The sequence below is a fragment of the Pogona vitticeps genome, chromosome 1, assembly GCF_051106095.1.
Source record: "Pogona vitticeps strain Pit_001003342236 chromosome 1, PviZW2.1, whole genome shotgun sequence".
Taxonomy (NCBI): Eukaryota; Metazoa; Chordata; class Lepidosauria; order Squamata; family Agamidae; genus Pogona; species Pogona vitticeps.
In genome coordinates, this window is record NC_135783.1 from 252272259 (window position 1) to 252285637 (window position 13379).

A 13379-nucleotide genomic window follows, 5' to 3' on the forward strand; every position below is an offset into this window, starting at 1 on the left:
ACTCAAAAACTGACTGCCTCCATATTTTCTAGGAATGTAGTAGAAAAAATTAGAATACAGTATTTCTGCCAATAAAAAATCTCACAGGATATAGCCTACCAATTTGGTAGAGAATGCTGATATATAAATGGCTGATATCCTTCTTACAACAAAGTATGTATTACCCAGTTTCAGCAGAATAAAAACAGCCTAACAATAGTTGACTGGCTAAGGAAGATGTGGAAAGTAACACTAATGTCTAAATACACCTATTTTAAAATATAATTAAATTATAAACAGAAAAAAGTGAAAAGGAAAAAAGGAAAGTGTACTAGGCATATTAAGAAGCAATTAAAAGTATCTTGTATGTGAAAGAAGTAATTTGTAGTGTATTAAATGATAGCTAATTTGCGCCATCTGTTATTGAGTATGGAGCCAAGATGACTGAACAATGTAGAAGGCTTGCCACTAGATGTACTCAAGGAAGGGGTGGATTAACCATTAAGCACAATAAACACATGCTTAGGGGCATCAAGGGAAGAGGGGGAACCACAAAAATTTTCCATAGCCCAATTTACCATGAGCCATATGGCACAATACTGCAAATGGTGCAGCCATGAACAAATTACATACAGATATAGACAATAATAACAAGAGAGAGTGTGTAGACCTCCACCAAGGGTCATGAAATCAAAGGGGGAAAATCCCCCCAAATGAAAGCAGGGGAAACTTTGTATGCAGTCTGTGAAATTTGTATACAATCTGTACAATGTCAGTAGAAAAAAACCAAACACACACATACTCCAACAAAAACATAACCTCCTCAGCAGAAGTAAAAATAATAATAATAATAATAGTAATGATAGATGTTAATGATATACATTAATGTTGGGAATACAACAAAATTAAACCGCCCAGAGTAGAACTTTGGTCTAGATGGGCAGGACGGAAAACCAACCAATCGACCGACCGACCGACCGACTGACCGATCGATCGATCAATCAAATTAGAATCTGGTAAGTTTAACTGCCTCATGGTCCGGGGAGGCTCACATGATTGTTTTTGTCCAACTTCTAAGTTTTGTTCATGTTGGCGTCCCGTTCAGTTGTCCACTGAGAATGAGACTGTACAGGGGCGCTAGTAGCTCACTCAGCATCCAGTGTGCCAACAGGCAACAACATACATGCTAACTCTGTAACTTTGTGTCAGGATCTGGCCTACATGGCCCTGGTAAGGTAACTGAAGAATCAGGGCCAGCCTGACCCAGGAATTGCCTGGTGTTTGCAGGATCAGGCCCTGGCCTGAGCAGCAGCTACTAGGCCACTCATGAGGGGCCTGTAGCGATCACCCTGCTTTGGCTCAGGTAGAAGATTATTGGCATGTACCAATGAGAGCTGTTCGGAGGTGGAGCCAGAGAAACCAGAAGGGAGAGGTGAATCAGACTCTAGAGTCCAGTCAGAGACAGAGTTTGGAGAAATAATTTTGGGGGTTTGAAACAGAGAGAGTGTTTAAGTAGTGATTAGCCAGAGTGTGACCTGTATTAATTGAGATAGATGTTAAAGTAAAATACTGAAGCTCTGTGTAACTTTAAGAATGTGCTTAAGAACTATTCCTAAAACAATGTGTAATCAATAAACCTGTTTCTGTTTAAAAGTTCAATACTGAATGGACATCAGTCTTTCATAGGAAATATAGGTTGATAAAGAGATCAACTGGTGGCAGCAAGGAAAAGGGCATGTTGGGATACCTTTGTGAGCTTTGTGTTTGGTGAAACAAGCAGAGGCTATGGGGTAAACACCACAATTGGTGTCCAGCGGCGGGATACGAAATAATTCAGTAAAGCCAATGTTTAAAAGTGAATTTTCTGGAGTCGTGGGTACCTTTTAGTCAGAGGTCTGTGGTAAAGAAGTGGGTGACCTGCTAGAGCTTTTGTGGAAAAGCTTAAAGGCGGGGCTTCTGAACCCATATCTGGGGGGAACCAAAGATAGGGAACCAACTCTAAATGGAAAACTCTTTTTTGTTTACCTCAGGATTTCAAAGACCCAGTGAGCTAGCTTGAAATCCAAGGCTCTGAGAGATAAGGAAGCAGTGTTGGATAAGAGCGGAAGCCCGGGTCAGAGCAGAACTGAGGTGATAGGAAAATAAAAGCAGAGGAAAACAAAATTATTTTGGTGTCTGAGAGCGAGAATAGCTCAGACATACACAGTAACTAAAATGTTGTGAGCTAGAGAACTGCTGAGTGAAGCACAATAACATAGTTACTGGAATAAACAGCAGAAAGACAGGTCGTTTTTAAACACAGTACAGACATTAAAGACTAATTCACTCAGACTTAAACATGCCACCCAAACATAGCCGAAAAAGGAGTAAGGAGGCAGAAAGCTTACCTCAGGAAGTGGAGGGAAATGGATACCCTCTAGCTCCAGTGGAACAGGAGGAAACTGATGGAAATGCCTCAGAAAAACAAGATTTTCTAAGCTCCCAAGATTTTGAAAAATGGAAATGTGAACAGGAATTTTCCCTTAAAGGAACTAGAACTTAAAGCCAGGGCTGAAGAGAAAGCTCAGGAACTACAGCTCAAAGCTGAGCAAGAGGCCAGACAAATGAAATTAAGACAAAAGAGAAATGGCATTTGAGCAAGAAAATAGACAAAGGGAAATGGAATTTCAAACATAGATGAAAAAATTAGAATTAGCTTCTCAAAATAACAGTAATAACAATAACTCTAGTGAAGGAAATCTCTCAAAAATCAACCTAAAGAAATTTCCCCAATTTAGGAAAGGAGATTGCCCTGAATCTTTCATGATTTCATTTAACAGAGTGTGCTGGGACTTTGAGATTAAGGATGATGAAAGGATGATAATTTTGAGATCACAAATAAGTGGAGATTTAGCTGATCTTTATTCTCAGAAGCCTCTGGAGCAAGCTAGAGATTTTGAGGCATATAGAAAAATAGTATAGTCTAGATTTGGCATAAATGCAGAACACCTTAGAAGAAATTTTCATTCCCTTGCCAAAAAGCCAGAAGAATCTTATGCCCAAGTGGGGGCTAAATTGATTCAATGTTTGGACAAATGGATGGAACGTGAAAATGTCACTTCTCTAGACTAAATGAACAATATGGTTGGTTTAGAACAATTTTATTCCATTTTGCCTGGGGAATTGCGTTATTTAGTCAAAGACAAAAATCCTAAAAATGTATTACAGGCATCTGAATATGCTGATTCCAATAGTGAGATTATTTATTTATTTATTTATTTATCTATCTATCTATCTATCTATCTATCTATCTATCTATCTATCTATCTATCTATCTATCTATCTATTTATTTATTTATTTATTTATTTAATTTTATTTATTTATTTATTTATTTATTTATTTATTTATTTATTTATTTATTTATTTATTTATTTAATTTAAGGTCTCTGGGCAGCTCACAGGCAGAATTGGGACAACAGTAAGAAACCCTTCAATAAAAATCACAACAGTAAAATGTCAGGGAAAAATGGCCAGCTTAGTACCTCACCTAGGTTGCCAGGGCCTAGTCCGCAGAAGTGAATGAACCCTGAGGAAAATTTGACAGATCTCCTCAGTATGATAGAAGGACTTACAGACAGTGTTATAACTGTGGAGAGTTTGGGCATGTTCAATCAAATTGTATGAAAAACAATAAAAATAAAAATGGAAAAGATGATAGACCAAAAAAGTTTACTGTATAAAACCAGTGGAAGCCACTGAAGGAGGCTGTAACAATGGTTCTGTCTCCATGGCAATTAGCACAACAGAAAATTCTGATCTGCCACAAGCCAGAGTCGTTCAGTGCTTTCTTATAAAGGCAAATAATATTTTATTACAGAACCCTGGTGAGAAAATTCTTATTAATGAGAAGCCTTATGTGGAGGTTGTTGATTCCTGTTCCCACATAACCCTGTGTCACCCTGATATGGTTCCTAAAGAACAAATATTTCCAAATCTAACTGTTACTATCAAGGGAATTAGTTCTACTCCAGTGATTTTATATATGGCTAAAGTAAAGATAAACTATCGAGACTGGGTTGGAATTTGGGATGTAGCAATTTCTGATCAAATACCTGCACCTTGGTTGATCGGGTTAGATCTTATTAAGCATGTGCAGAGTGCTTTTGTAGCAACACATTCCCAGGGAGAGCAGTTAACTTGCAGACAAGGTGTGGGGTTGGGGCAACAGTTGGAGAAACAAATACAGGAAGAGTGTGGTTTTTGGGAACATGTCTTGAGGCATGTTGTAGCTGTTATTCATACGTTAGCTGAACATGGCTTGGCTTTTCAAGAAACAGAAGAAAGGTTTGGATCATTGCAAAATGGGCATTTTTTAGGGATGCTTGAATTCATAAGCCAGTTTGATCCATTTTTAACACACCACATTTTGAAATATGGAAATTCAGGCAAAGGAGATCCTTCTAACCTGTCCAAAACCACCTATGAGGAATTCATTCAACTAAAAAGGTCCATGCACTCATCCTGATGAAGTAAATCTTGTTATTTTAGTTTGTCATTTGATTCAACACCAGATCTATCACATATCGATCAGCTAAGTGTTGTTCTTAGGTACTTAAAAGAAGGACACCTATTGAATGCTTTTTAACCTTTCTGGAAATGAAAGGCCATACTGGTGAGGAAATGGCAAATCAGGTGTTGCAATACTTACATGAAGTTTGTAGGCTAAACTTTTCAAAATGTAGGGGTCAGTCTTATGACAATGCTGCTAATATGTCTGGGCGTTATAAGGGGATGCAGCAAAAAAAAATTAGAAACAAAATTTTAAATGTTTGCTATATATGTGCCCTGTGCAGCTCATTCACTAAATCTGGTAGGCTGAAGTGCTGTTGACCGCTATCAAGAGGCAGTTAATTTCTTCTTTGCAATGCAGTTAATCTATACCTTTTTTCAGCATCAAGTAGCCAGTGCAAAATTCTTAGAGGTTGTATTGGAAATGAAAATGTCTTAAAATCCTTCTCTGTTACCAGATGGGAGGCACATGCTATGGCAACAGCAGCAATTTTGAAATCTTTCCTTAAAATTTTAGAAGCATTAGAAAATATAGCTGAAAACCAGTCACAAAAGGGAGATGCTAGAAGCAAATAATATTGCAAATAAGATTCAAGAGCTAGAATGTGTTTTTATGTTGAATTATTGGAATGGGATTTTGCAGAATTTTCAGAGTAAGCCAAGTTCTACAAAATGAGGATGTGAACTTGGAAACATGTGCAGATCTGTATGTATCATTAGCTGACCAACTGTGCACTTCACGAGATGAATTTGAAAGATATGAAGCAGCTGCAAAGGAAATGCTACAAGATGTTGATTACAAGGCAGCTACAACTTGCAAACATATCAGAAGGTACCCAATGATGGAGATGCACCAGAAGTATATCTGAATACCAGAGATAAATTCTGTATCACCACCTTTTACACAATTGTTGACAAATTTGAAACTGAGATGAAAAGAGGAAAGATATATAAAGAAATAGCAGAGAGATTTTCTTTTCTAAGTGATGTGCCACATGATGTCACTTCATCATCTACTAACATTGAAAGATATTCTCAGTGCTGTCAAAAGCTGATTGATGCTTACCCAAAGGACTTCAACGGTAATTTCTCAGCTGAGCTTCAGCAATTTCATTCATATGTGCACCATAAGTTCAGTGCAACAAAAAAAATGTAAAAACAAGATTCAGTTCTGCTGAACTTTATAAAATAATTGTAGAAGACAATATTGAGTGTGCCTTTCCAAATGTAGACATTGGCTTTCGTATATTTTTAACATTAATCGTCACAAATTGCTCAGCTGAGCGTTCAATTTCTCAGTTGAAGTATATTAAAAATCCCATCAGAACAACTACACAACAAGGCAGGCTGGATGCCTTATCTCTATTAAGTATAGAAGCAGATGTGTTACATGAGATTAATTTTGAGGATCCGATGAAAGACTTTGCAATTTAAAAAAGTGGGAGAAAACTTTTCAAACATAAATAAAGTAGAAGTATACAAAAATGAACATTATTTACCATCTTTAAGTTTGTTTAATTTCAATAAATAAAATTTTATTTCATGGTTTATTGCTGCTTATACTTTGAATCACATATAGATGGGGGTACCAAAATCTTTTAAGTGCTTAGGACTTCTAAGGGTCTTAATCTGGCCCTGACTCAAGGATATATACAAGATTATGTCCTGGAGATCAATTTCCTTAAAAGAGTGATACTGTGGAATACTGTCCAATAGCATTTTAGTCATACAGTATTTGATCATGGCTGCTCCCAGATGAGGATTTACTGTATAATCATACTGCATTAGACACAGAATTGTATGTGGGGGGGTTCCTAGATGACACTACCTTCAATATGTAAGCTTCCTATATCTCTGCAAAATTTTGCTTTCCTTTTTTCTTAAGAGGAAGATACTAGGAAGTGAAATAAAAAGACTGAATGGCTGCACAATTTTGATGATTAGCACAGGTTTCTTTTACCTGCAAGCACTTTATTTCCATTGGGGTTGCTAGGGAACAGGAGTGAGTAACATGTAGCCCAACAGAGGCAAAACGCAGACACCCCCCAGGGTCCCCAGCATTCCCACCTCCTCCCCAAACTTAAATGTATTAGAAGAAAAAAATGGAAAATATGCTCAGAAAGTCTCCTTCTACCGTACCAGGAGCATGGGAACAATTTGCTCAGGTTTTGAGTGCCTTCCAGCACCCCATCCTACATACATTTTCAAAAGAAAATGACCACCAGATGGCACAAGGAACTTTTTTCTGTGGTTGTTGTTGTTGTTGTTGTTGTTGTTGTTGTAGTTTTGCAAGTTAGTTGGGAGAGGGGGATTCACATGAGCAGGTACATATCTCCAAGGTCCAGGGATGGGCATTTGTAGCTCCTGAGCCTCTGCAGGTTGCTCTGTCTTGCTTTACAAGGTACATCAGGCTTAATCTACAATGGTAGGATTTGCTTTTAAAGAAACATTTGTAGGATTACACTACAAATCCCTCAAATTGATCAGGTTGCTCAGGATAATACTTAACGTGGACCTGTCAAGGTATTGTATGCAATTAAAAGCGAGCCCTGAAAAACAGCAACATTATATTCTGCCAGTGTTTAAAGCTTTGACCTTGCATAAAGTTTAAAGGAAAGCTTAAAGCTTATGAAGAGGTTTGTGAACACCACTCACTGTTGCTTTGGGGGTTCCTTAATCGGTGGAGAAAGGCTGGAGCAGCTGTTGTCCTCTTCCATTTCTGGACGAGAAGTGAACATCATGCTCACCCTGGAGATGATGGGTTGTTCTCTATTGTATTCCCTCTGGGGCGGGCTTTGAAGAACATCCTCATCTACTTCTCTTTGGTCTTCTAACACAGGATGAAATCTAATGCTGGTTTGTCTTTCCCTGTAGGAAAAAAAATATCCTTAACAGAGTAGAATTTCAACCCACTCACCCACCCGAAATGAATATGCTTGAAGACAAAAGGGTAGACATCTACAAGAATTCTAGAAGAAAGATCTAGGATCAGTGTCTCTTTTGTATGATTGTTTTTTGTTCCCCTTTCCTATTACTTTTTACATGTATTTCCCAGCTTTGCTTATAAATAGGGGAAGTAACCTCAAAACTATCTGTATACTTCTGAAGAGAGAGAGGAAGAAAAGCACACAGTCAACTAGAAATGTTAATTATCCTCCAGATTCTGAGCTTATTTCAGAGGTACACTTGTAAATATTGTATAGACAATAAAAAGGCACATTTAAAACTCATTATCAGACACGTGTTACAGAGATTATCAGAAATAATTACAAATATTGGCAGTTATTTAAGGACACTGGTAACTCCAGATAAATTCTGTCAATATTCAATAGATTGTTATGGGATTGTTGCTAATACCCAACATGTTTTGCAAATATCTGAAAATGCAACAGCAGGCCATTGATTGTTGACAAGAGGACAGGGGACACAGCATGAAGCAGAGTTTTTTCCAATGAAGCAAAGAGGAAATATATTTTATAGAATACTAAATGGAAAAGCAACAGACTGAAAATGGGCAGTGGCAGAAACAACATAAAGCCTGTTCCAAAAGGATGCTGATGGTGTTAAACAGTATGTATGTATGTATGTATGTATGTATGTATGTATGTATGTATGTATGTATGTATGTATGTATGTATGTATGTATGTATGTATGTATGTATGTATGTATGTATGTATGTATGTATGTATGTATGTATGTAGGACAAAAGAGATATTCTCAGGAAGTGTACAAAACCTCTTAAAATGTACACATTTAGGATTATATGAGTGGAAGAGGGTTTAGGAAGCAAGATGTGACTTTTGATCCTGCATGCACTGGGAATTATGAGAAAAGGAAACCACAACCAAACAACAGGAGGAAGAGGAGTCCAAAATAGCTGAAGGGTGAACCAATATACAATTTCTACTGGTTTCTGAGATACATCAGTGGCTGCTCCATATATAATTGTACAGCACTTTCTACATTATGTCTGGGAGCTCAATGGAAAAACTGAGTATTAAAAACAGACTGCTTGAAAATGAGTGAAAAGTACTGTTTCTTTGATTGTATTTAGGATGGCCTTGTCATGCGTATGGATGTGGGGAACCTGTTTTGAAATTCTCTTTTTGAACAGTCCTGGGTATGTCACCATTTCTCAACTTTACTTCCCATGCTTAAGATCAGGAGAGGGGGGTGTCCTGTCTGGTCTTACAGGATTGTGACACCATAAAAACTCCCAAGCCCTGTGAACATATTAAGTAGGAATACAAGTTCATCTTTCTGTTGTTGCAATAAAAATGCAATCTGTTTAAAATTACCCATCTCCTGCTCTCTCCCCAAGTATAGGATACCATATTCAAATCATCCATTGCTCTTTGCTCACATTTCACCCAAATAAATAGCTGCCCTCCCTCCACCCTCACAACTCACATGTTGATCTGCCTTCTGCTGTTGCCCTCCTGAAGTGTGAGGTGAAGGCTTTGTGAGCCTAGTCCTGTGATTAGAGGTTGTACCTGTATCCCCTAGAGGCTTAGTAAGGTCTTTGTTGAGGTCACCATGGTAACACAAGAAAGGTGGAGGTGGGGGAGCCAATGTTGCAGGGAGGAAGGGTGATAGGAAGAAGAGCCATTTTGATGAGTCTCACAGTTTGGGGCCCAACTGAAAACTTTATATCAAGAGAAGAGAGGGAGATAGAAGAGTCTTGCCCTGTCATGTTGACTGAAATGTATGTAAAACTTTTTCTTCCATAGGCAGCAATGCGTTTAGTATACTACTTTAGCTCTGTTTTTTTAAAGTTACAACATTACGGTGAAAAAATTATGAATAGTGATCACTGATAATAGTTACTTAAAACATTGCTTATCCTGTGTTCTTATACTGAACAATCTCTCTCTATATATATGTACACGTAAAGGTATGGGTTGAGGGGAGATTAAAAGATGGGAGGGAGAGAGGAAGCTAATATTGGGTTTGTGCAGGCATCTTCGTTTGTGATCTCTTATTGTCCTGTTTTATTTATGCTTAGTCCCCACAATTAATGTGAGATAATGTGAGAGTTCTATCTATGATAGTTTGTGATTAAGTCAAGCATGTGGTGTTTTACATTATGTGATAGTAATGTTGATGAAAGGGCATATCCAAATCTATCTTGTGGAGCAGAGCATCCCAAAAATGGCACCAGATGCTTTCACATGTTTATTTTTGAAAATACATTCGTCTAAATCCATGTGTATCCTGAGGGGTTGATAGTGAGATTCCTTTTAATGATATGGATAGGGTTTATCAGTAGTATAACATCTGGTGTCTGTTTAATGTTGGCCTAGTTTATTCTTTTGGAACCTTCACAAAGTGCTACTTGGCTGAGTTCCAAAGCACAAGATCTTGCCGAATTTGTAGAGGGAACAGATAGTAATAAAAACAAGTCAAAGCAATAAATTACTAAGAGTTTGTTTATTAAAGTTATGCCCAATTCTCAAAGTTAATATAAAAAGATAAAATCTTTCTTTAAAATTATTTATCATACAAAAGTAAATAATCCCACACTTGTTCAACCTTTTCCTCCTCCACCCTGTTCCCACTTGATAGGCTGACTACTTTTTGTCCTCACCTAGCTCCCATATTTTCCTGCTTTATACTATTCCCTCATGACCCCTAATTGTCATCTCTCTCCTTCACTCCATCCTACCTCTCCAGTTTGTAAGAAATTATTTCTCTCCCATGCTCCCTTCATGCTGCATTAAAACATTCCATTTTTCTTTATTTTCAGATTCAGCCTCCCTTGACACATCCTTCTTCTTCAGCTGATGCTCAGCATCTCTTCTACCCTTTATATCCAGACATCTCTAGAGAACACCACTAACTCGCTGGCTATCTTCACTTTCCTCTAACTCTACGCATCAACTTCCTTCAATCTGCCCTCAGCGCTTCACTGAAACTGTCCTAAACATTTATTTATTTATTTATTTATTTATTTATTTATTTATTTATTTATTTATTTATTTATTTATTTATTTATTTATTTATTTATTTATTTATTTATTTGTTTGTTTGTTTGTTTGTTTGTTTGTTTGTTTATTTATTTATTTATTTATTTATTTATTTATTTATTTATTTATTTATTTATTTATTTATTTATTTATTGGATTTCTACCCCACCCATCTAGACCAAAGGTCTACTCTGGGAGGCATTACAAATTTAAAAACAGTTAAACCAATAAACATGCACTGTAAATCTAAGATGGTAAGGTGTGAATTTAAGATACAGCAGGAGGGAAATCCTGCCCAAATAGCCAGATCTTGAATTTGCTTCTGAATACACCCAAAGAGGGAGCCAGGCTGATCTCCATGGGCAAGTTGTTCCAGAGGCGAGGGGCCACTGCTGAGAAGGCCCAGTTCCTCGTTCTTTCCTTCCGGACATCCCTCAGAGTTAGGTCCCTCAGCCGCCCGGCCTGGCTGGAACGAGTGACTCTGGCGGAATTGGGTGGGAGAAGGCGCTCTGCCAGATAACGAGCCTAAACTGTTTAGGGCTTTATACATAACCATAAGAACTTTGAAATCAACGCGGAAACAAATGGGCAGCCAATGCAAGGTGGCTAGCGTGGGGAAAATACTCTAGTAAGAAGTCTGGCCACCGCATTTTGTAACATCTGAATTTTCCGTGTCAGTCTCAAAGGCAGACCCACGTAGAGCGCATTACAGTAGTCCAATCTTGAGACTATGAGCACATGGACCACATCAAGATAGGGGTGCAGCTGGGCAATCCACCGAAGGTGGAAATGTGTGGAACGGACCACTGGCAATACCTGGGTCTCCATGGTGATTGCTGGGTCCAGATGTACACCCAAGCTGTGAACCTCATCTTGATGGTAAGAGTCACCCCCCCAAAGGAAAGGGAGTTTCCCAGACCACTGATGTCTGGTACACCTACCCGAAGGACCTCCATCTTGCCCAGATTCAGTCTTAGTCCGTTTACCTGCATCCATTGCTGAACAGCCCCCAGGCAGCACTCAAGGGACGAAACAGCATCCACTGTTGTTGGAAACAACAGCTGTACTGATGACACGAAACATGAACCACTTGGTCTCTTGGTTACCAAATCCAGAGGATTTCACTTGGTACTTCTTCCTGTCACCTGATTTTAATACGCACGCACATATATAACATCATAAGGCCAGTATTTTATTTAATATTGAATGCTAAAGTTAAAGTATTTACACACCATGATAAACTGCATTCAGGCTGAAATCTTGGCAGAGCTGCATGGTTGTAAATGATGATTAGTTTGTCAGTCATGGATGTTAATCTTTAAAGTTTCCTATTCCCTTCTGAAGTTCCCTTTTGACCTGGGGATCTCTTTTGACCTGGAGAAGCCTTTAGGATCCCTGGGATGAGAGGGAGCCTTTAACATCCAAAAATCATCATTGCCAGGATGATGCCCAGCTCTGCTTCTTTACCCTGGAACTTTGTGCCTCCAGTCTCCAGGAGTCCCTATGATACTTCCACTTGGATTCTTCCTCATTGCCTCAATCTCAAGGATCACTTACGTTAAGCAACAGTTCAAAATATGTGTCATTGTAAAGAGAAATTGAAGTAAATAAACTCGGAGCCATGTGGTGTTTCAATCACAGTTTGCGTTCCCCCGAAACAAATGTTTAATTCGGTGTTTTTGAAGGGACTTCCTCTTCAGATGTGTGCTTTCTCTCTCTCCAACCCAACACTGGAATTCAGAGAGGCAGGTGGGCAGGAGTGGGTGTGTGTGGATGTGGATGTGCCTGGAGGAGGACAGTGCAATAGGAAACAGCAAAGCAAACTGGTGCTAGAAAAGACTTCGCACTTTTACGAGCAGTGCCTTGTGAGTGCAGATGAGTGAAGGAGAGCCTGGCTGTGATGGGCAGCTGAAACATACCACAAACATATGAACAAAACACATGCATGCACAGTCAGCACAAAGAAGGAGGCACAGGCTGAAGCTGGCTGGCTGGAGGGGGGAAGAGAGAGGTGGCTGCAGAAGTGCAGAGGCCACCTCTTTTGGTTAATCCTGCCTTATCCATTCTCCCATCCTGGGACTGGAAGAAAATTTGAGTGAGTGAGCAAGTGAGCAGCAGGGGGCTCCTGCAGGCTGCTTGGTGCCTGGGCTTCTGCCCCATTCCCCATTTTTAACACAACAACAGCAGGGGCAAGGGGCTGAGAGTCCGCTAGCAGGAGGGCTACTGAAAAATTATTGTGGACAGGGTGTTCACGTGGGGGGTGGTTTCAATTTAAATGAATCCATTCCACATCCATATTAAAATAAATGGACCTCTGGCAGAGGAGTAAATAAACTCTGAAGATGCTGGCCAGAGAGACTGGCAAAACGATAGTAAGAACAACCTTCAGAACACAGCCAAAGAGCCCGAAAAACCCACACCAACTGTCTTCTGCTCCAAAAAATATGATTCTCTCTCAAATTAATCTGCCCTTACATGTATGCTACATATTCAGCCATTTCTATAGTGACTGAAAACATGTGACACCCAATTTAAATATGGTTTTTCAAAGCAATGTAACCACCTTCTCTTTGTGCCTGGTACATTTTATCTCTCCTCTCAAATGCACCTCCCTTTTTTATTTGCTTGCCTTATCCATTTCCAACCCTATTGAACAAGCCTGTAGCCTTCAGCTTATCCTGACTCCTTTCTCTCTTTTGCCACATATATTCAGACTATCACCAAGTTTTGACACTTCTCTCTCTATAAGATTGCAAAAGCATGGCACGTGCTCTCTGTTGCCTCAACAAATAGTTTGATCCATTTCCTGGTCATCTCTCACCTTGACGTTTGCTGTCTCATCTTCTCTGGCCTTCCATTGTCTCTCTTTCATTCCACCACCTCT

The 13379-nt window shown here is 39.0% G+C and overlaps 1 protein-coding gene across 1 annotated transcript in view; it reads right to left on the reverse strand.

The window, feature by feature from the left end:
• LMNTD2 (lamin tail domain containing 2) overlaps positions 1-12027 on the reverse strand; it is a 64392-nt gene extending 52365 nt beyond the window's left edge. Inside the window, exons 1-2 of the mRNA XM_072989845.2 lie at positions 11963-12027; positions 7184-7396 (exon numbers count right to left, since the gene is read on the reverse strand). Coding sequence (XP_072845946.2) covers positions 7184-7396; positions 11963-12027 — 278 coding nt within the window. The remainder of the gene's footprint in view (positions 1-7183; positions 7397-11962) is intronic.
• Between the last annotated feature and the right edge of the window lie 1352 nt (positions 12028-13379).